Source organism: Rhinolophus sinicus, chromosome 14 (assembly GCF_057876585.1).
Source record: "Rhinolophus sinicus isolate RSI-liver-muscle chromosome 14, RSI-T2T, whole genome shotgun sequence".
NCBI classification, from domain to species: domain Eukaryota; kingdom Metazoa; phylum Chordata; class Mammalia; order Chiroptera; family Rhinolophidae; genus Rhinolophus; species Rhinolophus sinicus.
Genome location: NC_142514.1, coordinates 102,706,048 through 102,730,268, shown reverse-complemented (window position 1 = coordinate 102,730,268; position 24,221 = coordinate 102,706,048). Strand labels below are relative to the sequence as shown.

At 55.5% G+C, this 24,221-nt stretch overlaps 2 protein-coding genes across 3 annotated transcripts; both read left to right on the top strand.

Moving 5' to 3' along the window:
- The first annotated feature begins 211 nt into the window (after window positions 1–211).
- On the top strand, window positions 212–16,348 carry SIDT2 (SID1 transmembrane family member 2). 2 transcript variants are annotated; one of them, XM_019713607.3, is made up of 27 exons: window positions 241–965; window positions 2,679–2,800; window positions 3,108–3,272; window positions 3,361–3,406; window positions 3,801–3,902; window positions 4,008–4,091; window positions 4,853–4,952; window positions 5,149–5,214; window positions 6,118–6,211; window positions 6,572–6,624; window positions 7,372–7,443; window positions 7,607–7,678; window positions 7,870–7,932; window positions 8,742–8,860; window positions 9,149–9,222; window positions 9,319–9,385; window positions 9,954–10,027; window positions 10,169–10,292; window positions 10,793–10,910; window positions 11,406–11,542; window positions 11,769–11,877; window positions 12,131–12,207; window positions 12,362–12,408; window positions 12,674–12,779; window positions 13,425–13,535; window positions 14,737–14,850; window positions 14,948–16,348. In XM_019713607.3, exons 1-27 carry the CDS (start codon window positions 783–785, stop codon window positions 15,008–15,010), a joined length of 2,562 nt encoding a protein of 853 aa, XP_019569166.1. In that variant the 5' UTR covers window positions 241–782; the 3' UTR covers window positions 15,011–16,348. The 2 variants fall into 2 exon arrangements, with proteins under 2 accessions (XP_019569168.1, XP_019569166.1); XM_019713609.3 differs by lacking the exon at window positions 7,870–7,932 and having other exon boundaries at window positions 212–965.
- Window positions 16,349–18,069: 1,721 nt separating this feature from the next.
- Window positions 18,070–24,107, top strand: TAGLN (transgelin). The gene is made up of 5 exons (XM_019713615.3): window positions 18,070–18,331; window positions 22,298–22,489; window positions 22,593–22,770; window positions 23,073–23,175; window positions 23,514–24,107. Exons 2-5 carry the CDS (start codon window positions 22,310–22,312, stop codon window positions 23,656–23,658), a joined length of 606 nt encoding a protein of 201 aa, XP_019569174.1. The 5' UTR covers window positions 18,070–18,331; window positions 22,298–22,309; the 3' UTR covers window positions 23,659–24,107.
- Window positions 24,108–24,221: the final 114 nt, after the last annotated feature.

The window sequence follows — 24,221 nt, the reverse complement described above, 5'->3', positions numbered from 1 at the left end:
GAATCCGACACTGGGAGATCCTTCACGGAAACATCCGTCTATTCTAAAGTGAGCTTCCAGAGCGGGGCAGGATAATGAAAGAGGAGGCAGTAGAGGGATAGGAGTTGAAGGCTTCCAGCGGGAGAATGCAGCCCCTTTAAGGCCCAATACGGAACCTGGCTCTTTAAATCTGTGTCAGTTTCTCCTGACGTCAGCCGGCGGGCTGGCTGCTCCGCTGTTTACTGCTTCGCGGCGCCGCACACTTTCCCGAGTTCCGAGAGCCGGAGTCGCCGCGCCTGCTTGCCCTTAAAGGGCCCGCATCCCAGAAAAACTCGCTGGGCCGCGCGGCGTCGGGTGGCTACCAACTATCACGCCCCTCACCCTCAGACTCTCCTCCCTTCGCGGCCGCCCGGCCGCCGGCTTCCCCATCCTTCCTCCCTCCCCTTTCCCGGCGTCGCCAGGCTCCCAGCAACCAGCTGCTCCCTCGCTCACCGCCTCGGCGGGCGGCCGCAGGGTCTCGGGGCCGTGCTCTGCCTCTCGTGAGCTGGGACCCCTTCCCGGAGCCGGTACCCCACACTCTCCCCTCCCCCTCCCCGTTGCCCCCTTCCCTCCCGGGCCTCTGGGAGCGTCTGTGCACTTCCAGGGAGGGGACGTTTCCTAATCTCAGGCCGGGGTTAAAGTTCTGGTCCTGGTGAGATGCTGGAAGCTGCGGCCGGAGCCGCAACCTGTCCCGGAGGTGTCCTGTTGCCTGTCTCTGCCGCCGCCACCACCTCTACCGCTGCCACTGCCGCCCTGCCAGGGCCATGTTCGCTCTGGGTTTGCCCTTCTTGGCGCTCCTGGTGGCCTTGGTCGAGAGCCATCTGGGGATTCTGGGGCCCAAGAATGTCTCGCAGAAAGACGCCGAGTTTGAACGCACCTACGTGGATGAGGTCAACAGCGAGCTGGTCAACATCTACACCTTCAACCATACTGTGACCCGGAACCGGGTGAGGGATGGGGCTGGGCTGGGGCTGGTGAGTGGGTGAGCAGACAGAGCTAGGCCATTCTGTTAATCCCATAGAAACTATGAAGCAGGAGCCCGACTGGGTTCCAGTTTCCCAGAAACACCCTGGACCTTCTTGACCAGTCCTCCTTCCTTTGCCACCATTGTTTGTCTGAAGCTCCCACTGGACAGGTTCTGAACCTCATTCCCATCTTCTCTGTGACTCCCTCCTTTCCACCAGATGTGGTCTGAGCAAGACTGACCTGCTCCCTTCCCAAAACCAGAATCTGATAGCTATGTGGGGTCTGGGTGAAAGAGGAAGCAGGCTTGGTACTGGCCTTGGCCCAGAAAACCCCATGGGTATGAGACAGGCTCTAACCGAAAGGCTCTGCCCAGGCAACTTGTAACTGAGACTCCCCAGGCAGATGAATGCTGGACTTCTCAGGCTGTTGGAACTGCTGGGACCTTCCCAGCCCTCTTCCAGCCTTCGAAAGCCAGCTGGCCTTGTAAATTGAAGGTGGCATAGATGAGGTTAACTCCAAGTTGGGTGGGAGGAGAGAGGGAGTTTGTCTATTGTAGAGAATCTATCTCACCCTGATTTCACTTTCATTTCTTCCTTAGGCATGAGTTGAACATGAGCATAGCTAGGTACCGGAAGTCTAGAGCTGAAATTTGGAGAATTCTTGTAGCCTGGCTGTATGGTCTCTTGCCCAGCTCTCTCCATGACTGCATTTACTGAGAAGCAGTGGAGTTGAGAATGGGAATCTAATTTATTTTTCTGGATGGGGAGGGATTTGGTTTCTATAACAAGCCAGGATCTGCCTTCAATCTGGTTCTCTAAAGCTTGATCTCCTGTTTAGAGTACTTTCTTCCCTTTTTCCCATATCTGGAGTTACCCTGAGAGCTGTGGCCTCTACCCCTCTGGGAAATGCTGCCCTAAGGCTCAGGTTTCAGCAGCCCATAACAAGAGTCACAGGATTCATGAAATTTTATTTTTCATTTAAACTCCTGCTGTCCTATATACTTTCCTCCATAGCGCATAGAGTGAGAGTAACTCCATTTTTTTTAAATTTATTGGGGTGACGATTGTTAGTAAAATTACATAGATTTCAGGTGTACAATTCTGTATTACATCATCTATAAATCCCATTGTGTGAGTATCTCCATTTTATAGAGGGGGAAATTGAGGCTCAGAGATGTGAAGTGACTTCTCCACAGCCCTATCCCTTGGTCAGAGCTAGGGATAGAGTTTGGTTTTCTTAGCTCTCAACAGTCCCTGTGTGTCCACCCGCCAACACCCATATTAGTTGTTGAATTGGAACTTCAGGCTCACAAGGATGAAAGCTGAGGAGCATTTCTTGCTCTCCTGTGTCTGTGTGTGTGTATCCCATGAACATAGATAGGAATGGGATATCCTAGAAAGGCCTGAGATTTCCACTGTTTCCTGTCAGGAAGTGAGTTCCTGCAGTTGCTTGGGTCATGTTGCCCTGCTGGCACCTGTCCTGTAGGAACCAGCCTCTTCCATAAAGACTCCTCTAAGTTAGCACTAGTCCCTCCTGGAAACTGGGGGCTGCCCTGGCAGAAGAAGGTGGAGAAAGAACAAAGCGGATGGCATAAGACAGGGCAGGGTTCACAGTTTCTAGAGCCTTGTATCCCAGGTGGCGGAGGGAGAGTCACCACGGGCTTAACTGAGGGGCATTTCCATCTCATTCTACAGACAGAAGGCGTGCGTGTGTCCGTGAATGTACTGAATAAGCAGAAGGGGGCTCCTTTGCTGTTCGTGGTTCGCCAGAAGGAGGCGGTGGTATCCTTCCAGGTGCCCCTAATCCTGCGAGGGCTGTGAGTAGGACCCGGGATCAGGGAAGGGGTAGGCCTAGGCCAGGCCTTGCCCAGAGCCTCACCCAGGTCCTTATCTGGGGCCTCAGACCACCCAGGAGCCCCTCTGTTTCTCCTCCCCCTCCCCAGAACCAGGAGGTTGATCAATGGCGTGAGGGCCAAGCCAGCCAGCCTGGAATCTGTCAGCCTAGTGGGGGTAGGGGTAGGAGGGTGGTAGAGACCAGAGTGGAAGAATTGGGGTTTTGCTCCCCGAAAGTGGCATGCTGCTTGGAACAGTAGTCACATCCCGACTCTCTGCTTCGGGACATAGGTATCAGCGCAAGTACCTCTACCAAAAGGTGGAACGAACGCTGTGTCAGCCCCCCACTAAGAATGAGTCTGAGGTCCAGTTCTTCTACGTGGATGTGTCCACCCTGTCACCAGTGAACACCACGTACCAGCTCCGGGTCAACCGAATGGACGACTTTGTGCTCAGGTCTGCAGGGGACAGTTAGGAGACCATGGGTCTGGCCTCCTTCCCAAGCTCTGGGAGTAACCATGGGGGACTCTTCTCTGTCCTGCAGGACTGGAGAGCAGTTTAGCTTCAATACCACAGCAGCCCAGCCTCAGGTAAGATCCCCCTATTGATTGCCCCTCAAGAGGAGAAATGGTGAACTTGAACATGGGAGTCGTTGGTGGTCTTTGCCATGAGTTTCAAGTTGGCTGGGCTCTCCCTGGAGGGACTCTAGAAACAGAGGCTCTGGCTCCAAGGTGGTAAGGGGCAGATAGCATGGGAAGTGCAGAGACATGGGGTCTGGCTGCCTCTCGAGCACTGTCCTGAATGCCCAGCTGAGGTCAAGGGGAGTAGTATACAGAAAACGGGGCTGCTTGTATTTAAGACCTGTCTTCCTAGAGAGCCTCCACTGCCAAACCCTAAGAGAATTCACACTGTTCCCTTCTGGAGGGGCAGAGAGAGCATCCTCATGAGACAGGGCTCTCCCTGCTACCCTCCTTATGCTCTCAGTACTTCAAGTATGAGTTCCCAGAGGGAGTGGACTCGGTGATTGTCAAAGTGACCTCCAACAAGGCCTTCCCCTGCTCAGTCATCTCTATCCAGGATGTCCTGGTAAGTGTCCTGTCGTTTTACACTCCACCAGCGGGTAGCAGGGCTTCTAAAGAGAGGGGGCAGGCCCCAGGTCCCTGCATCTACCTCTCCCGTCCTCCTCTGTAGTGCCCTGTCTATGACCTAGACAACAACGTAGCCTTCATCGGCATGTACCAGACTATGACCAAGAAGGCAGCCATCACTGTGCAGGTAGGAAATGCATGTGGGCGTGTGGGAGACGTGGCCAGTGATTAGCTTTCCAAAGCCCTGCTCCTGCCCCATTCCTCCTCTACCCATAAGACTGAGTCCTGGATCATCAGTCCCTGAGGCTTTCGGTCCCCTGATATAGTACGTGAGAGTGAGTCATAATTCCAGTAGCCTTTGGGGATAGGAAAGAGCAGCATACCCTTTCTGGCTGTTATATCTACCTCATTCACTGTAATGACAGCAAGGAGAGGAAAGGGGCCCTGGCTGAGGCTTTGTGCCTGCTCTCAGCGAAGGCTCAAACCTATGCTGGGGTCAGGGAGGGGGCGGCCATGTGTTTACCTCACAACATTCAGTCATGTAACTGATGGAGGCAACGTGGTCCCTCCACTTTTGCTCTGGCTGATGCCCAACCCATGGGCTCCATGATGGTGGGGCACACACACATTTGGTCACCTGGCCATAGTGTGCAGGTTGAGGGTTTGGGCTCTGGAGTCAGATAATCCTAGCTTTACACCTTAACTGGCAGTGTGACCCTAAGCTAACTTTTGAGACTGTCCAGCAGGGGTAACGACAGTACTGATCTCACACGGATCTTTGGGAGGGTTAAGTAGAATCATATGTGAAGAGAGCTCAGCATAACGTCTGGCCCAAAGTAGGTATTCAGCAAAGGATGCTGATGGTGATGACGATTGGTGATCTGATGATGAGCTGATGGTGATGATGACGGTGATTACGTCGTCATCGTCATCATCATCATCCTGCAGCGCAAAGACTTCCCCAGCAACAGCTTCTATGTGGTGGTGGTGGTGAAGACAGAAGACCAGGCCTGCGGGGGTTCCTTGCCGTTCTACCCTTTTGTAGAAGGTAGCTTTGTGCCCGGGCCTGGCTGGGGATCGGGAGGTCTTGGTGACTTCCCGGGAGGTAGAAGCGCCTGCATGACTGATTGGCGTACCTGATGGAGTATGGGTTTTTGGCCCCAGACACTCCCAGGCCTGGTCCCCCTAACTGTAGCCAAGCTCCAGGCAGCCATTTGTTTGCCAATTTGACATTTTACTTCTAGATGAACCGGTCGATCAAGGGCACCGCCAGAAAACCCTGTCAGTGCTGGTATCTCGAGCAGTCACATGTGAGTAGGTGACATAGTGGGGATGGACTGGCCTCTGGCTCTTCCTCTCAGACCTGGGTAGGCAGTGTGATGAAGACCTAGTCAAGCAGGGTGACAGGGTAGGGAAGGGGCGTGTTCTTGGCAGGCTTCATGACGGGAGGGCCAGGAGATGCGTCCCACTATAACTTGGTACAGAGAGTCCATGACTAAAGAATGAAGTACGAGTTCTAGTTTTTTCTGTGACACTTCAGAGCAGTGTAATCTCATTGAGCCTCAGTTTCTCCATCTCTATAACAGGGATAATAGGATCTGTCCCATTAGTCTCACTCACTAAGTTGTGAGGTTTAGCACAAAATTAGTAGGAAAGTACCAGGCCCCTTAGTCACGCTCAGTAAATATTTACTGAATGATGGAATGGAGCCCTTTGTAAACTGGAAAGTATAAGAGAAAAAGAAGAGACTGTGATGGGAGGGGAAAGAAGTGCGTCTCCTTTACGGATTTTTTATTTAGTAAATATTTATTGAGCACCTTCTGTGTGCCAGGTGCCGCGCTCCAGCTGTAGTCCTTCAGGAGTGCTTGCCTAGAGGGACAGGAGCCTGTTGCTGTGCTGAGAGCTCTGAGGAGCGAAGGACAGGTCACTGGGAATGCATGACAGAGAAAGCTCCCTAGAGGACCAAGTGCCTGAGCTGGGTTTTGAAGGTTAAGTTAAGATGGAGTTTTTGAGGAAGAAGTAGAGGAGAGAGTTCTTGCCAAGGGAGCAACATGAGCGCAGACAGGAATTATGTCACAGTTTGGCATATCTGAGGAACGGCAAGTTGTTCACTCTGCCATGGTCATTACATTTGAGGGAAGCAGTGTAAGGGATTTGGCTGGGCCCTGTGTGCCATGATTGGTCTGTTCACCTTCCTGCTTCCTTCCCCACAGCTGAGGCCTATGTAGGTGGGATGCTCTTTTGCCTGGGCATATTTCTGTCCTTCTACCTGCTGACCATCCTCCTGGCCTGTTGGGAGAACTGGAGGTAAAGTGGAACTGCTGGGTCCTCGCCTGTTCTGGGGTAGGTTGGGCAGGAGATGTGGGGGAGATGGCCTGGCAGGATCTGAGCTGGCCCTGCGTAGTCTCCCACACCATCCACAGGGCAGAGGAAAGCAGGCCCCTGTTAGGGTCTGTGGTCCAGGTGCCTCTCCTCTGGAAACAGCATCTTCCCTTGACCTTCTTCCCAAGCAGGGAGACCTCACATTGCTTCCCAACCTGGGAGAACCCTAGGATCACGAATGAAGGACAGGGTGATGGGGTGGAGAGGGTGGAAGGCAGGCCAGCCCAGCATAGGAGGGCTCCTTGTCCTGCCCCTGTAGTTTGCCTCTGGATTCTCTCCCTGCAGGCAGAGGAAGAAGACCCTTCTGGTGGCTGTGGACCGAATCTGCCCAGAAAGCGGTACCTGCAGCGGGCCTGGGTGGGAGGGCAGAGTTTGCTTTTTCTTTTGGAGGGGATAGTGGTGGATGGTTCCCTTGGAGGTTGGAGGAGGCTTTCTGCGGGCTTCTGGATATTCAGATTGGGAGTAACTACGGATGGACATGGGGCTAGGGTATTGTGCCTGTCTATCCCTAACATGCCTCTCTGAAAGGCTGCCACTTGATTCGTTCTCTGGGTCTAGCTGTACTGTCTGTTTGCCTCAGACAATGGGGCTCACAGTCTCGGGGGTTATTAACCTTTCATTCTCTCCCCCTTTCTTCCGTCCCTCGCTCTCTTTCTATCCTCCCTCCTGCTTGGGACCTTCTCTCTCAGCTTCTCTCCTTGGTAAGCTCCAGGTGCTATGGGCAGAGGAGCTGGAGTCCAGAGTTGGGGAGGGAGGGGAAGCACAAGGGGTGTCTGAGTGGGACCTGGGCAGGCCAATGCTGTCTTGATGCTGGCAATTTAAATGCATCAATTCTTTGACCTTTCTCTCTTCAGGGAGGACAAAAGGTGGCGAGTGTTTCCATTGGGGACACACATGGGAGGGAGGTCGAGGCAGATGGTGGTGGTGGGAGTGAGCTGTGTTTGCTGGGATGGGTGCTTATTCTTTGCTGCTGCCATGGCCACTCTGTATCTCTCTTGTTTGTCTGGATTCTTCCTTCTCTATTCTCCCTGGCTTTGGCCTCTCTCTACTTCCAGGACTAAGGGAACCTTGACTTCTCATTGCAGGTCACCCTCGGGTCCTGGCCAACTCCTTCCCTGGCAGCTCCCCTTATGAGGGTTACAACTATGGCTCCTTTGGTATGTGCCAACGCCAGAGGTTGTGCTGGCCCACTCACAACCACGTTTCCTGATGCTGCCACCTTTAAGGTGGCAGATTGGCAGCCAGCCCCCTCAGAGCCCCTTGGGGATGGATCGGCATTCCCCTACCTGAGGTCTGTCCTCACCACTTACCATTCTGCAGACAACTGTTCCGGATCTACCGAGGGTCTGGTTGACAGCGTGAGCACCGGGGATCTCTCCTACAGTTACCAGGGTGAGTGGGCCAGGTAGGCCAAGCCGTGTGGTGCAGGGCTGGTGCTGGCTGGGTGAAGCCTCATGGTGGGTGGTAGCCTCTTCTGCCAGATGCTGGGCAGGGAAGGAAGGGCCTGTTGTCTTCCTCCCCCTCCTCCCTCTGTCTTTCCTCCTTGGCCCCATTTCCCTGGTAACTTTCCCTTTCCTTTGAAGGGCACGACCAGTTCAAGCGGCGCCTCCCCTTTGGCCAGATGCGGCAGCTGTGCATTGCCATGGGTAGATGTGGGGGGGGGTGGCGCTGCTCTGCCAATCAGCTCCTGCCAGGGTGGTTGACTGGAGCCGGTAGGCTCTGGGGCCAGAAAGCTGCTTTGTGCATGGCTTTCCCATCTAATGCCAATAATTGCCAGCTCTTGTGTCTTTTGCAATAAGTAGGTACTGGCCTCTGATGCTGCTAGGCTGGCACCCCAGCTAGCCCTGGGCCAGATGTTCTGGTTTGCTGTCATGCTTACCAGCACCCTCACTCCCTGGCCTGCTGGGGTAGGGCTCATGGGCAGGGGTGTCATGACCTGGCCTCGGGTCAGACAGGGTCACAGGAGGAAGCTTCTGAAGGCACAAAAAAAGAACAGGCTAAAGCAGCAGGTGCTCTTCCTAGAGGCAGCCTCTCAGCCTTGCCTGCACCCCAGGGCCCACTGGGTCTTTACCCAGTGGGGGCCAAGGTGATGTCTTCTCAGACACCCCCATGGCTGGGTGCCTTCTAATCAGCATGACTTCTGCCAAATTCTGCTGCTTGAGTCTGGGGTCCGGGGTCTGCTCAGTGTCCTGGCTTGGAAGCCTTAGCTCAGTGAGGGGGGCCAGGGCTTGAGCAGTCCCTGTTTGGTGGCCTCTTTGCAGAGTCCTCCCTGGTTCCCCTCAAGGACTTAGAAGCACTGATACCTGCCCCCGGGACTGAGCCTACCTCCACCCCTGCTCTGAGCCCACAGTTTGCCTCTTTCCACTGCCTAGTAATTGTAACAGTTGCTCTAGGTGGGTGGAGACAGACCTCAAGCTCTGCCCACTGGGCAACCTTTCCCTCCTGCCTTCCTCAGACCGTCCCCTTGACCCTGTGGGCATGCGGCCACGACTGGACTCCATGAGCTCTGTGGAGGAGGAGGATTATGACACATTGACCGACATCGAATCAGACAAGAATGTCATTCGCACCAAGGTCTGACTCCTTGTGGGCTGACCCTGGTCAGGGGTTCCCCAAGGAAGGGAGATTCAGTGTTCCGGCCTCAGTATATCTCCCCCTGGGGTGAAAAAGAGCTCAGCTGGGGCAGGACAGATTCCAGGGGAACTGACTGGATTCCCAGCCCTTCTGGGCTGATTGGCCAGCAGCACTGGAATGCCTAAGAACCCTGCCCACCCGTCCTGGCCCCTCCTGTGCTTCTCTCACTTGGGTGAGAGGGGACTCTCCAGGCAATCGAAAAGGGGGCTCACTCCAGCTTCTCCCCAGCAATACCTCTATGTGGCCGACCTGGCACGCAAGGACAAACGGGTTCTGCGGAAAAAGTACCAGATCTACTTTTGGTGAGTAGATGCGGTGGGTGGGGCTTCCTGTGATTGGCAGGTGGTGTGGCCATTTCTCGGGTCCTGCCACCTGGCCACTGCCCTCCCACTCCCCAGGAACATCGCCACCATTGCCGTCTTTTATGCGCTTCCTGTGGTGCAGCTGGTGATCACCTACCAGACGGTGAGCAGGGCGGGGGGGCTGGCTCCCCTGGGCCCGTGCTGAGTGCCCTCCCAGAACTGCAGGCGCCCCTTCCCCCCAGTCTGGGACACTGCCCTAAGTGTAGAGCCTCCCAGCCTGGGGCTCTGCAGCCAGCACAGTTTTGAGGTCACAGGACCTGGGTTCAAATCCCAGCTCTGCCTCACCAGCTGGATAACCTTAAGCAAGTCGTGTGAACCTCCCTGAGCATCAGTTTATTCAATGGCAACATGGAGATAGCACAGTATCAGTGATGGCACCTTCCCCACGTTCTTGTGGGCATTCACGAAACAAGTCCTGCGACTTTGTAAGTCTAGGTTTCCCTTCCCTTTTCTCTGTACTGGGTCACACCCCAGGGTTTTCAGACACACCCAGTAAGGGACAACTGTGCCAAAAGGAGGACTTGACTACTGGCTGTGGTGGCATTTCCTATCCATGGCAGAATGGGACGGGCTGGAGCGGTGTGGGCTGGGGCCTGGCTCCACCGCACCTAGGCAGCAGTCTGAGTTCTGTGCTTTAGCTGCCCCCTTCCTGCTCCCACTCCCTGCTGCAGGTGGTGAATGTCACAGGGAATCAGGACATCTGCTACTACAACTTCCTCTGTGCTCACCCACTGGGCAACCTCAGGTGGGGATTGTCTGGGGAGGCCCTTTTCCCAGGGAAAAGGTGAACCTGGAAAGTGTCCAGGGGCTCTGCGACTGACCCCTCAGGTGGGGAAGAGGCTGCAGTGTGAGGCCGAGGCAATGTGTCCTGTGCCACCTCTTCTAGCGCCTTCAACAACATTCTCAGCAACCTGGGGTACATCCTGCTGGGGCTCCTCTTCTTACTTATCATCCTGCAGCGGGAAATCAACCACAACCGAGCCCTGCTGCGTAATGATCTCTATGCCCTGGTGAGGAGCACCTGCCTGCCCACTGATGTCCCCCCTCCAGACTCTAGAAGGCGTGGTCCAGCCCAGCCCAGCCCTGCCCTGCCCTGCCCTGCCCTGCCCAGCCCTGCCCAGCCCTGCCCTGCCCAGCCCTGCCCTGCCCTGCCCAGCCCTGCCCTGCCCTGCCCTGCCCTGCCCTGCCCTGCCCTGCCCTGCCCAGCCCTGCCCAGCCCTGCCCTGCCCTGCCCTGCCCTGCCCAGCCCTGCCCTGCCCTGCCCTGCCCTGCCCTGCCCTGCCCTGCCCAGCCCAGCCCTGCCCTGCCCTGCCCTGCCCTGCCCTGCCCTGCCCTGCCCAGCCCTGCCCTGCCCTGCTCAGCCCTGCCCTGCCCTGCTTAGCCCTGCCCAGCCCTGCCTACATGCCCACTCTACCCACATCCCCTTCTCTCACAATCTCCCTCTTTTGGGTCCCTTCCTCCCTTCCCACCTTACCTCCTCTCTCCCTTCCCTTTTCTTTCTCCCCAACAGGAATGTGGGATCCCCAAACACTTTGGCCTGTTCTATGCCATGGGTACAGCCCTGATGATGGAAGGGCTGCTGAGCGCCTGCTATCACGTTTGCCCCAACTATACCAATTTCCAGTTTGGTGAGCGGGCCTCCCTATCCCTGGCTGAACCTAGAGCACGGACCTGCCTGAGTCTTCCATTCCCACGTCACCCACAGATATCCCCAAGACTCAGCCACCCAGGTTACTCCACGGCTGCATTACCTGTGCACACAACCTAGCTGATGGAGAATAGGCATCTGGGTGCTATTTCATCCATGTGTTGAGCCTTTCCTATGGGAAAGCATGTGCAAGCACTGGGGAAACGAAGATCATTAAGATACGGTCCCTGATTTCAGGGTGCTCAGACTAAGTTGTGTTGTCAGGGGAAGTCAGGCTGTGGACGACAGCCAGTGGGTGGCAGTATGGTATGGCAGGGACAGTTAAAGGACTGGGAGTCGAGTCAGCCCGCCACCAGCTCGCTCTGTGTCCATGAGGTGGTGTGGGGCCTCTCCCTTCCTGACTGTCGGGGCTGGGAGTTCTGTGCTAAGGCTCGGTGGGTGTTGCTGAAGCTGACGTCCGCGTCCCCCTCCCTAGATACGTCGTTCATGTATATGATCGCCGGGCTGTGCATGCTGAAACTCTATCAGAAGCGGCACCCGGACATCAACGCCAGTGCCTACAGTGCCTACGCCTGCTTGGCCATCGTCATCTTCTTTTCTGTGCTGGGTGTGGTGAGGCCCTGCCCCACTCTGCTTGCCCTGTAGGAAAGGTGCACGTGCACTCACACGCACGTGCACATACCCCCTCTCTACCTCGGGCAGGAGAGATCCTGCTCCTTCCCAAGGTGCTTTCCCTGGCCTGGCTGAGCAGCAGCCTGGCTCTGCTGGAGGAAGGGCGGGCTAGGGGAGCAGCTTGCTGCAGTGCCTCCTCAGCCCGGTCCTGCGTGGCCCCTGGCAGGTGTTTGGCAAAGGGAACACGGCGTTCTGGGTTGTCTTCTCCGTCATTCACATCGTGTCCACCCTGCTCCTCAGCATACAGCTCTATTACATGGGCCGCTGGAAGCTGGGTGAGTGGGTGTCCGGGGAGGGCATGGGGAGAGGGCCTGCTGGGCCCCATGGCATGAGGGCTTGGTGACCTTGGGGGCCTGGATCACAGGAGACCTTTGGGTTCTGCCCTCTCACTGGGGGCCTGGAGGAATCACTGGGTGAAAAATTAGATGCGGCCTTGGCGTAGCTGTGGCCTCCAAAGGCCCTGGTTCCTCTCAGCCGGCACAGGCCAGGGCTGTGGGAAACAAGGGGTACCTTCCCTTCTCCTTGCAGACTCAGGGATTTGCCGTCGCATCCTCCACGTGCTCTACACAGACTGCATCCGGCAGTGCAGCGGGCCGCTCTACGTGGTACCTGCCTGGCTCTCCAGGCCCTCCTCCTCCACCTGCGCGGGCGCGCGTTCCTCTGGTGGGGGTGGGGGCACCAACCGACTCGGGCCTGCTCCCGCCTCCCTCCCTGTCGCTCTTCCCCCGTCTCAGTCCCCACGCCTCTGCTTTCCTCCAGGACCGTATGGTGTTGCTGGTCATGGGCAATATTATCAACTGGTCCCTGTAAGTCTAGCCACTATCTGTGGTCACCTGGCTGGGTGCACAGTTGGGGACTTGGCCAACTGCTTTGGGGGCCATGGACACATTCTAAGCTTCGGGCATGAGAAATGGGGGCTGACAAGAGAGGTTTTGGCACTTGGGGTTCTAGAGTCTTCTGAGGGCCTCTGAATCAGACCCAGATCATAATAAAAATGGGGTCGGAGCGAGGGCAAGCCATTTTGTTGCCTGGCCCGCCCCTACAGCACTAGCCCTCCCTCCCTCATTCCAGGGCCGCCTATGGGCTCATCATGCGCCCCAATGATTTTGCCTCCTACTTACTGGCCATCGGCATCTGCAACCTGCTGCTTTACTTTGCCTTCTACATCATTATGAAGGTGAGTGGGGCGGCTGAGCCTCCTCTGCCTGCTGCTCTGCCTTTGGGGAGGCACACGGGCACAGCCTGCCCGGGTACTGCTGAGAGGGAGGGAGAATCTTCTGTCCATCTGCCGGTGAGGTTTGAGGAGGGGAGAGGCTAGCCCCCTGGGACACACTATGTCCTATATCCACTTACTGAGCACCTTCCGTATTCTAAGAATGGCGCATGAAACTGGTAGCACTTTGGGCCACAGTTGGTAAGAGCCCTGTTCAATGCAGAAGAGGTTGAGGAGGTGGGGCTCCCGAGTCTGTGGCAGGCATGGACCTCCGAGGGCCAAGTGCTTCCCAAGGAACCCTCATGCCATCCGATGTGAGAGGAGCCCCATGCACACAAGGAAAGCTGCCTGGTCAGTACCCCGTGCCAGCACAGGGTTCTGCACACACGGAGGCCCAGCCAGGGTGGACATCAGAAGTGAGGACCCTAGGCTTCTGGCGTAAGGACAAGTTGAGCTGTGTAACTATATGAGATGATGGTATGAATCCAAGAAGCCTTCCCGAAAGCCTGGAAAGGCACCAGGAGAGCAGCATGTAGGACAGGCTAGGATGTGGGGTGGGAGGAGGTCTGGCGCTCAGGCTGCCCTTCCCTTCCCCACCCTCACGCGCAGCTCCGCAGCGGAGAAAGGATCAAGCTCATCCCCCTGCTCTGCATCACCTGCACCTCGGTGGTCTGGGGCTTTGCTCTCTTCTTCTTCTTCCAAGGACTCAGCACCTGGCAGGTGAGCAGTCATCCTGCCGAGGGGGGGGGGGGGAGTTGCCCACACGTGCATTTTGAGCCCACACATGGCCTTTTCAAACTTAGTTCGTGAGCACTTCCATGGCCAGCACTTTCACAGAAGCTTTCTTGTTTAATTCTCCTACCATTCAGCATGCCAGCATGAAGGGTCCCTGTTGTACTTACAAGGAAGCTGAGGCTCAGGGAGGCTAAGGGACCTGCCCAAAGTCACAGAGCTAGTGAGTGGCACAGCTGGGGTTTGAAGCCAGCTCTGTCCTTTGCCTCCTAGGGCACCTGCCTTGGATCAGGTTTCAATTCTGTGATCCGAACTAACTCTGCCTTTGACACACTTATAATCTAGTTCAAGAGAAGGACTGTGAGATTCTGGCTTTCTGTTTACAATATGATACACAAGATGAAGGGTATAGGTAAGACAGGCAGGGGAATGTACAAGAGGGCAGAGGACAGAGGCCTCTGAGTTAGGAGGTCCAGGAAAGCTCCTGGAAGAGGCAGGCCTTACTCTTGGCCTTAAAGACCTTGGATGATGGGGAAGGGCCTGTGTAACAAACGATACAGAGGCAGAACTGGAGGCACATTTGGGGCTTAGTGAATGTACTACTTTGGGAGCCAGGTGAAGACAGTGAGCTCTTTGAGGGCAGGGCAGGCCTTTCATGTCATCTCTGTGACCTCAGCGTGTGGCACAGACAGCCCCCAGACAGAGTAAGGTCCAGCCAGTGTGTGTTGGATAGAGGTTATGGGTAGAGCACAGGGGACCTTGAGTGCCACAGAACAAGGCTACTGCCAGGCTTGGGCAGGGGTTTGTGACCTGCCTGTTGTGCTTTAGAAAGAAAATGAGCCTGAATGAGCCCTGGAGGCCTGATTAGAGCAGAAGGCAGGGTCCAAGGCACTAAGGGACTGAGTTAGGAGGCTTTTGTGGCCTTCTAGTGTCTCAAGGTCATCACAACCCTCTGCTCTTAGGTCAAAGGAAAGAGGAATCTGAGGGGAGGAGGATCAGAGTGAAAGAATGGAGAGGGCAGAAGCAGGGAGAAATTTGGAACCAGCCAATTCTTGGATGTGGGAGACGAGGGCAAGGGGCAAGGCAGGAATAAGGTGGTCTCCTCCCGGGGCTGGGAACTGGGAGGGCCCTGGAGGGAGCAGGGCTGCCAGGGCGAGGTGGGCAGGCAGCTCTCCCTGTTCTTGCCCAGAAAACCCCTGCGGAGTCGCGGGAGCACAACCGGGACTGCATCCTCCTTGACTTCTTTGACGACCATGACATCTGGCACTTCCTGTCCTCCATCGCCATGTTTGGGTCATTCCTGGTACGTGAGACTCTTCTGGCCCAGTGGGGAGGGTGAGGTAGAGGGGCAGGCTGTCCCGTTTCCTGTGCTTGACTCAGTGTGTCCCCCCCCCCCCCAGGTGTTGCTGACACTGGACGACGACCTGGACACCGTACAGCGGGATAAGATCTATGTCTTCTAGCGGGAGCCATGCCCCTGCTTCACCCTTGGGGCCCAGAGCTCCTCTGCCTCACTGCCCGGAGCCTCTGTAGCACCAGGGGTGTGAGGCCCAGCCCTGCTGCCCGGTGTTGGGTGGCTGTGAGCCAGCGAGCCCGAGCCTAGGCTTGGCCTGGGACAGTCACAGGAGTGGCCTTGAACCTTGTAGCTGCCGTCTGCCAGGGAGGAGGCCTGCTCCCCTGAGACCCCTGATGCTGGCCAAATTGCTGCTTTCTTCTCAGTGTTTGGGCCTTCCGTGGGCCTTGTCCTTGACTCTCCATTTGTCCCTCTGCAGGAGGAAGGGGGGAAGTGTTGCCCTGCCCATCTCATGCCTCGCATTCTGCCCACCCTTCCCCCTCCCTCAGCCTGGTCCCCAAAGCCCTTTCTTCCTAAGTTTTGGGCCTGACTCTCTGTCCTGCACCAGGGCCTCCCTTCTCTTTGAGGCTGTACCTGGCTGCCATCACTGCCCACTCTGGTCAGCCAGGATAGATGGGGGGTGTAGAATTTTGGGGGCTGGCCAGCTGGTGCCAGGCTTTTGGTGCTAAGACCTGCGAACGTCCCTGGCTGGCTCTTTGTCAATGAGGGTCAGCCCATATGTGAGAACTGCCTTTGATCTGAGGGGCTGAATTCAGAGGTCACCTTCCTATTCCGTCAGCCTCCAGACTGACACTGGCACCAGGATTGGAAAGAAAAAGCAACTCACCCTTTTTCTTCCTTTTTCTCTCCAGGCTCTTAGTCCTGCCAAGCCCCAGCTGGGGGCCTTTCAGTGCCATTGACATTACCCAAGAATGGCCAGGGGCGAAGGAGGGAGGATACAAAGAGCCCAGCCCATCCTGCCTCCTCCACGGCCACCAGTGGAGCCCCAGTGCCTATCTTAGAAAGGGGCTCAAGAAAGGGACATGACGTTTCCCTCTATGTCCCTGGTTCCAGCCTCACTCTCGGATCTAGGGCTGGCTCCTAAGTTTCCGTCCTTCTTCAGCCAAGTTCTGTGTTTGTCACACACATACGTATATATGAATCCTTGGAGTTTACACTGAGTGGCCCCAGCTCTGGGACCCCTGGCTGCTCTGGTCCTGGGGGCCTCTTTGCCCTACATGGCCCATTCCAGATGCCAAGGTTGGGGAGGTCAGGTCCGGCCTCTGCCTCACAGATGGGAATGTGTTTTATTCTCCCCAACTTGTTTTTAGCTCTCCCTTGGGCTGAGGAGAGGAGATGGGTCTGGATCTTTTTTAAGAACTCCATTTAATGTCTATTTCCACGCTATGGTTGCATTTCTGTTTTCTATGAATGAATTTGCATTCAATTAAAGAAACAACCAGATGCAGTTCTTGGTCTCCTGCTTTCTCCCCCTTTCTGAGTGTAGATGTTGAGAATGTGGGGTGGGGCAGGGGTCTTCCGTCTTCCAGTTCTCTGGTCTACCTTTCTCTTTTCCAAGCTGCAGGCCCACTGGGAACAACAGTTCCTTGATTCCTCCAAGTTTTTCCTCTGCGCTGAGCAGTGGCACCAATTCAGTAAATGTTTACTCGGGGCCTGGCAAATGGCAGTGTCCTCTGCCCACCTGGACCCCACCTACCAGTCAGGCAGCTTCACTTCTGAGCTGAGCACCTCCCAGCTTAGCAGGCTGCGGGTACAGTGCTCCCTGACATGGATTTAAGGGACAGGAGCATGTAGGTCACGGCTGGCGTGGTGCGCGGGAACACAGGATGGTGATGGCTACTGGTGAGTGGGCGTGTGGATGACAGGCTCCAAGAGGAAGGACGTTTGCAGTTACCCTGGAAGGTTGGTTTAGATTTCATCAGGCTAAGGGAGACGATTTGCGGGGCGAGGAAGCTGGTGAATTCAGGACCCAACCAGAGATCTATGGGCTGCTCTCTAGCCGATTCCCCCGCCTCTCTGCTCTTCCCCGAAGACGCCACTAGGGGGCTCTATAGCTCTATGCACTGATATTAGCCAGTGTGGAGTCGCTGGCGGACCTGAGGGTGGGGAGCGGAGCTCTTTTCCTCTAGCAGGGAGGGGGCTGCGGGGTGAGCTTCGGAGTTAGGACGTTGCCTGTGGCGCGCCAGCCCTCCTGGTGGTGCTGGGTGTGTCTGTGCTGAGTGTGTGGTGGAGAGTGTTAGCTCCTTCCTGCCAGGCTGCCCTAGGTTGGAGGCGTGCCTCAGCGGGCACTCCAGAGACAACATTTGCAGTCTCTCACCTTCTTAACCTCCTTCTACCCTTTCCTGAAACCCCTGAAACCAGGAACAAGCAAGATATGAGTGGGTCTTCTTTCTGTGGTGACGGAGTCCAGTCCGTTTTCAGGATAGACGGGCTGTTTCTAAAGGGAGGGAGGGAGGGAGGCATTATAGTAGCACCTGAGCCTCCTACCCCACTGTTGGTGTCTCAGGCCCTGCCAGACCTTAGAGACCCTCTGGATGGGGGCCAGCGTCCACTAAGCTGCTGTTGAATCCTTAAAGCCCACCCCAACTAGAGCATGTAACTCAAGGCCCACCTCAACTGTAGTTCTTCTCAGCCTGAGCAGGGTGGTACAACTCAAAGGGTGGATCTGACAGCCTCTCCAGCTCCCATCTGGGGGTCGGCAGGGATTGTGCAGGTTCTGCCACTCATGATTAACCATATGGCCTCGGGTAAGATGTACTCTGGGCCTCAGTTTCCTCATCTGTAAGATGGAGCTAGGAATTATGCTGTCATGATCTAGCTGTAGTAAATAAGAGCATTTGCAAAGTGCCTGGCAAGTAGTGGGCCCCCAGTAAAGGTTAGTTCCTATCTCTGACTAGAGCTGAAAGTCCAGGAGGAGAGGGTGGCTGGTTTGTCCTCTTCAAACTTCAGGGATGGAACCCCCCAGTCCCCTCTGTCTCTCTCTGGCCAGACCCTCTTGAATTCTCCCCCTCCCCTCAAACTCGGGAGCAGAGAACAGTGAAGGAGCAGCCCTAAGCCCAGACAGCAGGGATAGCCTTCAGGGTCCTGTCCATAAAAGGCTTTTCCCGCTGCTTCCCTGCCGGCAGCACAGCCCCGCCCCGCCCGCTGCATCACCAAAGCATGCAGAGAATGTCTCGGGCAGCCCCAGCAGACTCCTCCAACTTGGTGTCTTTCCCCAAATATGGAGCCTGTGTGGAGTCACTGGGGGGCCTGGGGGTGGGGAACTAAGCCCATTTCCTCTAGTAGGGAGGGGGCCATGGGGTGAGCCAGCGGGGGAGGCTGACATCACCACAGCAGCAGCCCTTTAAACCCCTCACCCAGCCAGCGCCCCATCCTGTCTGTTCAAGTCCAGATAGAGCTGACTCCTTCCTGCGAGCCCTGAGGAGCCTCTGTAAGTGCATTTGTCTCAGGGTTGGAGGGAAGTTGGGCTGGAGCTTGACAGGAGCATTGACTGGATTGCAGGCAGAGCTGGGGGAGGGTTCCTGGAGCTGGGGGAGCCCACCCTCTCAATCAGCCTGCATTTCTAACCTCCAGATGGGGAAGTGGTCCTAGATAGATGGGATGGGATTGCTAGAATCCCGAATTGCTCAGACTGGGCAGTCTTGAGTTCATTGAAATGCCCCGGATGATTTGGCTGGTGAAGAGGGATTGGGAACTGGGGTGAGCAGGAGACTCCACATTTTCAGCTATAGTCACGTCATAGGGTGTGTAATAGGCTCAAGGTGTTGTTGGGTTAGACCCAAGGGGTTGTTGTCTGTTGTCCATCTAGGAGGATGTCCAAGGAGGTGAGAAGGGGTGTGAGTACACTAATGCTAGAGAGCAGTGTCCGCACTGGTGGATCCCCAGGGCCTGAGCAGCATGCGAGAGCCTCGGGGTAGCCCCTGAGGCAGTGGGAAGGGCCACAAAACTGTTATATCCTGGAACAGGCTGGGGTGACAGGATGTAGAAACAGGTGAGAGAGCTGATTTTCCAGGTACACAGCTCCTTGCATACACTGAGAGTGGGACGTCACCCACTAAAGGCAGAGGAGTGGGGGGTGGGTACTGCCAGGAGTTCTGGCCTGGGTGACTGTCAGGGCTGGGCAGGCCTGGGACCCTGGGCCCTTCTGGAAGGGTCTGGCTGGTTCTCAGTGGTTGCTAGTCAAAGGGTAGCAGTGACTAGGACCACTCTTCTGTCCCTAGCATATAGATGAGCCACCCTTCCTGCCATCTCAAAGATCCACAGGTGCTCACTCCTATTTGTTGTGTTTTATTTTGAAGACAGAATGGGGCACAGCTCCTGGAGAGGCCCCTAGTTCTGCTCGTTTTCTCAGGTTCCTGCTGGTAGGAGGTGCCCCCTGACCCTTTGCAGCTGGACTCCGTTTTCTTCTCTCAGAGCAGGGGAGGTTAATGGGAGCCACAGGGAAGGAGGGTCAAAGCAGAGCTTCAGGCTGCCTTGTCCATCCTGTCCCAGAAGCCTTTGTTTATGAAGTCCCCTGGGTGGGCTGCCCTGCAGCTGTCTCCCTCTCCTTTTTCCCCTCCTTCCCTCTCTCCCTCTTCTCCTCCCTTTCTCCTCCTCCTCCCCTCTTCCTCTCCCTCTGCCCAGCAGGTCTAAGGTGGGACTGGGGAGGTCTTCATCAGAGGACTTTGAGGGATTTCTTGGAACTCTCCACTATTAGACTGTTCACCAGGAGGGAGCAGGGTGGGGGCGAGGTGTGCACATTTCACCCCCACTCCCTGTTCTGATCAAAATCCAAATATTATCTCTAGATCTAGGGGCTGCAACTTTGTGTCCTTGCCATGGTAAGCCTTGGCACCTTGACTGCCTGTTCTGAGTCTCCTGAGACTGAAAGCTGGGGGTCGGGGGTCACATTCTGCTTCCATTCAGTTCACACTCCCAGCTTATGGTCTGGGAGGGTGGAGGGTTGGGGAATACAAGCGGTCAGGGCATGGAAGGTGGTGCCTGCCTGGACCACAGGGATACATGCTGCCTGCCTGGGATGTGGGGGGGAGGGGGAACCTGAGATGGGGCACGGTGGTTGTGGTGGGGCCAGGATGGGCTGAAATCACTTGTCCCTGTTGACTGGTGGGTTTTGACCACAGTGATTTGCCCAGGAGCCCTTGGGTGATTGGGAAGCAGGGGTGAGACACAAAGCAGGGTGGGGAAGGGAGGGGCTTGCTGTGTAGCCTTCTACCTTTGGGTTTTCTGGCATCACTGGCTGGGAGAGGGGTGGTGGTGCTCAGAGCACCCTTTCCTCAGAGGTGGCCCAACCCTCATTTTACTAATAAGGAAACAAACTCAGAGAGAAGTGAGTTGCTCAGTGGCTAGGATTTAGATGAATCCTTCTCCTGTTTGGTCTCTCAAACTTTGTTGTCCTCTCAGGGAATGTTTTTGAAAAGGGGTGGAGACTAGAGTGGGAAGAACACTTACTGTTTTTTTTCTTTTTCTTTTTTTAAATTTTTATTGGGGAATAGTGTGTTTCTCCAGGGCCCATAAGCACCAAGTTGTTGTCCTTCAATCTAGTTGTGGAGGGCGCAGCTTAGCCCCAAGTCCAGTCACCATTTTCAAGCTTTAGTTGCAGGGGGCACTGCCCCCCATCCCATGTGGGAATTGAACTGGCAACCTTGTTGTTGAGAGCTCGTGCTCTAACAAACAGCCATCCGGCCGCCCCTCTGGCAGCTCAGCGGCAGCTCATTGTCTTCAATCTAGTTGTGGAGGGCGCAGCTCACTGGCCCATAGGGGAATCGAACCAGCAACCCTGTTGTTCAGAGCTCGCATTCTAACCAACTGAGTCACCCAGCCGCCCCCACTTACTGTTTTTTATACCTTGATCAGGGGTTGGCTCTCCCAGGTCACTTCCAGGAGACTGGCTCTGGGAGGCAAAGGACTGACATTCTGCTGTGGGACAGGCAATATGTTAGGTAGTTACAGACATTGTTTCATGGAATGTTCACAGCCCTCTGAGGTAGATATTATCCTCACTGTGCAGACGGGGAACCTGAGCTCAGAAAAGTTGTCAGCTGTGGGGAAAGGAAGGGTAGGGCAACGAGTCCAGCAGCCTGGGACCACGTATGTGTTCATTCACTCTGTTTCCTGAGGTGGTTGTGGTCAGCGGACGGTGTGGAGAGAGTCTCAACTCTGACAAGAGAGGGAATTGGAGGAAAGTGCTGACCACCTCCATCCTCAGACCATTCCATCTTTCCCAACCTTTGAGGCCAGGGGATGGGTTTGGCCTCATTTGGTACCTCTTCAGATGAACTGTGGGCACCACACCAGGTTGATGCCTTTGGCCAGTTCTGATTCCCCTTGAACAGCCACACCTACGTCTGCTCAGCGTCGTACCTGCCTCTCCCTGCTGCTGCAATCTTCCCCCTCCATTAGTGGGGCTCCCCTGAGCAGGGCCAGCCGCAGGCCTCCAGGGCAGCAGCTGCTGCTGGCCTGGAGAGGCAGATTCTTGGCTCTGGGATTTCTCTGGAAGACTCTGGCTTCTTGGTTACTCAAGCTACAATAGTGGTGAGAGCCTGGGCAAGAGGGAAAGTCCGTGGGTATACTAGTTTCTCTGTCTCTCTTTCTCCCTGTCATCTGGCTCCCCTGAGGAAATGCAACTTCTTCACCAGAAGCTCTCGGGCTTTGCAGTCTTCCTAGAGTTTGCTAGGGATGGATGAGTTGAATCTCTTTAGCTACAGGCCAGATGCTGAGTTGACCTGGCAAAGAGCTAGAGTTTTGGAGTTACAGCCTCTGGGCTAGAGGATAAAGGGGGGAGAAAAGTTGGAGGTAACCTGAGAAAGAACCAGTAACTACCTCACACCTAGGTGGACAAAGACACCTGCAGGCTTTATTTTGGGGGGCAATGTGGCTTCCTCCAGAAGGCCTCCCCAGTACATCTGTGACCAAGCTTGGCAAAGAAAGAATGCTCTAGATTAGGTGTTAAAGTGTGGCCCACAGGCTAAATGCAGCCTGCTGTTTGTGCAAATAAAGTTTTATTGGAACAAAGCCATGCTCATTTGTTTATGTATTGTCTAAGGTTGCTTTCCTGCGACAATGGCAGAGATCATATGGCCTGCAAAGCCTAAGATACTGTCTGGTCATTTACAAAAAAGTTCACTGATCCCTACTTTAGACTGCCAAAGGTCTGGTCTCCTGTTTCTCTGCTCTGATCTGGTCTCCCATCTCCAAGATTGGAGAGGCCCCCAGGACTGAGGAGATAAGCCTGGCCAAGAAGGGAAGTGCCATGAAAACAAAATCAGGAAGCAAGGGGAGAAAGATAAACACTTAGGGTGGTTGGGCACCCACAGAGCTGAACCTGCCTGGTACAAGTGAAAGTGCCGTTGTTCTCTGAGCCCTTGACCTCTCCTTTCTCTGGCCGGTGCTGCTTTAGCTCTCCCTAAACATGGCCAACAAGGGACCTTCCTATGGCATGAGCCGAGAGGTGCAATCCAAAATTGAGAAGAAGTATGATGAAGAGCTGGAGGAGCGGCTGGTGGAGTGGATTGTGGTGCAGTGTGGCCCTGATGTGGGGCGCCCGGACCGTGGGCGCCTGGGCTTCCAGGTCTGGCTGAAGAATGGCCTGGTGAGTGGCACTCTGGGAAGGGGGCTTGGGGCTGTGCCATCCCCCTGGAGTCATGGGGCAGGTACCACGAGCCAAGTGCCAAGCTGCGTTCTATGCCTGGCAGATTCTGAGCAAGCTGGTGAACAGCCTGTATCCTGATGGCTCCAAGCCAGTGAAGGTGCCTGAGAACCCCCCCTCCATGGTCTTCAAGCAGATGGAGCAGGTGGCTCAGTTCCTGAAGGCAGCTGAGGACTATGGGGTCACTAAGACTGATATGTTCCAGACAGTTGACCTCTTTGAAGGTACGGAGAGAAAAGAGAGGAAAGGGGTGGGGGAGGCAGGTGAAGGACAGGTGGCTGAGAGGGACAAGGAATGACCAGAGCACTCCACAACAATGGGACTGCGTAGCAGGAATGGGCTATGCTAAGGGAAGTCCACCCCACGCTCACAAGAGCAGACCGTGGGCCTTACTGACGCCTTTTTTGATTCTGCGACTAACTTTGCCCCTGGATTGGCCATTTTGCTGAAAGGTAGGGGCAGGCCCTGCCTTGGAAGTCTTGTTTACACAGTCCTGAAGTTTGTGCACTCTCCCTTCTTCTCACAGGCAAAGACATGGCAGCAGTGCAGAGGACACTGATGGCTCTGGGCAGCTTGGCAGTGACCAAGAATGATGGGCACTACCGTGGAGATCCCAACTGGTTTATGAAGTATGTGGCCAGTCTACACTTGGGTCTCTGCACAAGAAGGGAGGTGGCCTGGGCTAACCCGTTAGTGTGAGTGATTTGGGGCAGCAGAGAGCCAGGAAGGTGCAAAGTGAGGGTGTAGGATAGGGGGAAATGGGGCCCTAATACTTCTTGACTCTTCCCTTTCTACCTTCCTGTGCTCAACAGGTCTCCCTAGCCTGTGGGGGGCAAGCTAGATTAATGAACAAGAGAAGTGAAATGGGGAGGGAATGGGATCGAGCTAGGAAGTAATAGAGCAAACAGAAAACAGGTGGAAAACATGTAGTCCTGGCAGATCTTTATACTGGTTCATCCTTTTCCAGGAAAGCCCAGGAGCATAAGAGGGAGTTCACAGAGAGCCAACTGCAGGAAGGAAAGCATGTGATTGGCCTACAGATGGGCAGCAACAGAGGGGCCTCACAGGCTGGCATGACGGGCTACGGACGACCTCGGCAGATCATCAGTTAGAGGGCGAGAGCTAGCCCCCCGCCCTGCCCTTCCCCAGCTCATTGGCTGCAGCCGTCCCGCCTAGCCCCCCTCACCCACACCTGTGTAGTTCCTTCAGCCCTGGCCAAGCTTCAAGGCTCCGAGGCTCCGCTCCGTCACTGAGCAAAGGTGACTGCGCTTGGGCAACTCTACCCCCACCCTCAGCCTCAGCCCAGTCTCTTACCCCAAAGCACCACTCCCCGGGCCCTCCTCCCAGCTCCCCCACCACCTCGACTGTCTTTTCCTACCCTGGGCTGAGCAGGGTGGGGTGGGCTGGGGGTGGCCTGGGGGGCGGTGCAAGTCAACTGTCCTCCTTGGCAACAGATGCCCATTGAAGGAGACCCAGCCCGACCTCCTTTCCATTTTTTGCTGGAATATTTTGGGGGTTGAAATTCAAAACAGAAAAAAATATATATATCAATCTTTTCTCATGCCTGGCTGCCAGAGTTTGATTTGCCCTAGTCACTTCTGTGTGGTTCTGGGAAACAGGACCATCTGCTGGTCCTGGCCGCTGTCCTCTGAAGGACCCCTCACATTCCAGGGTT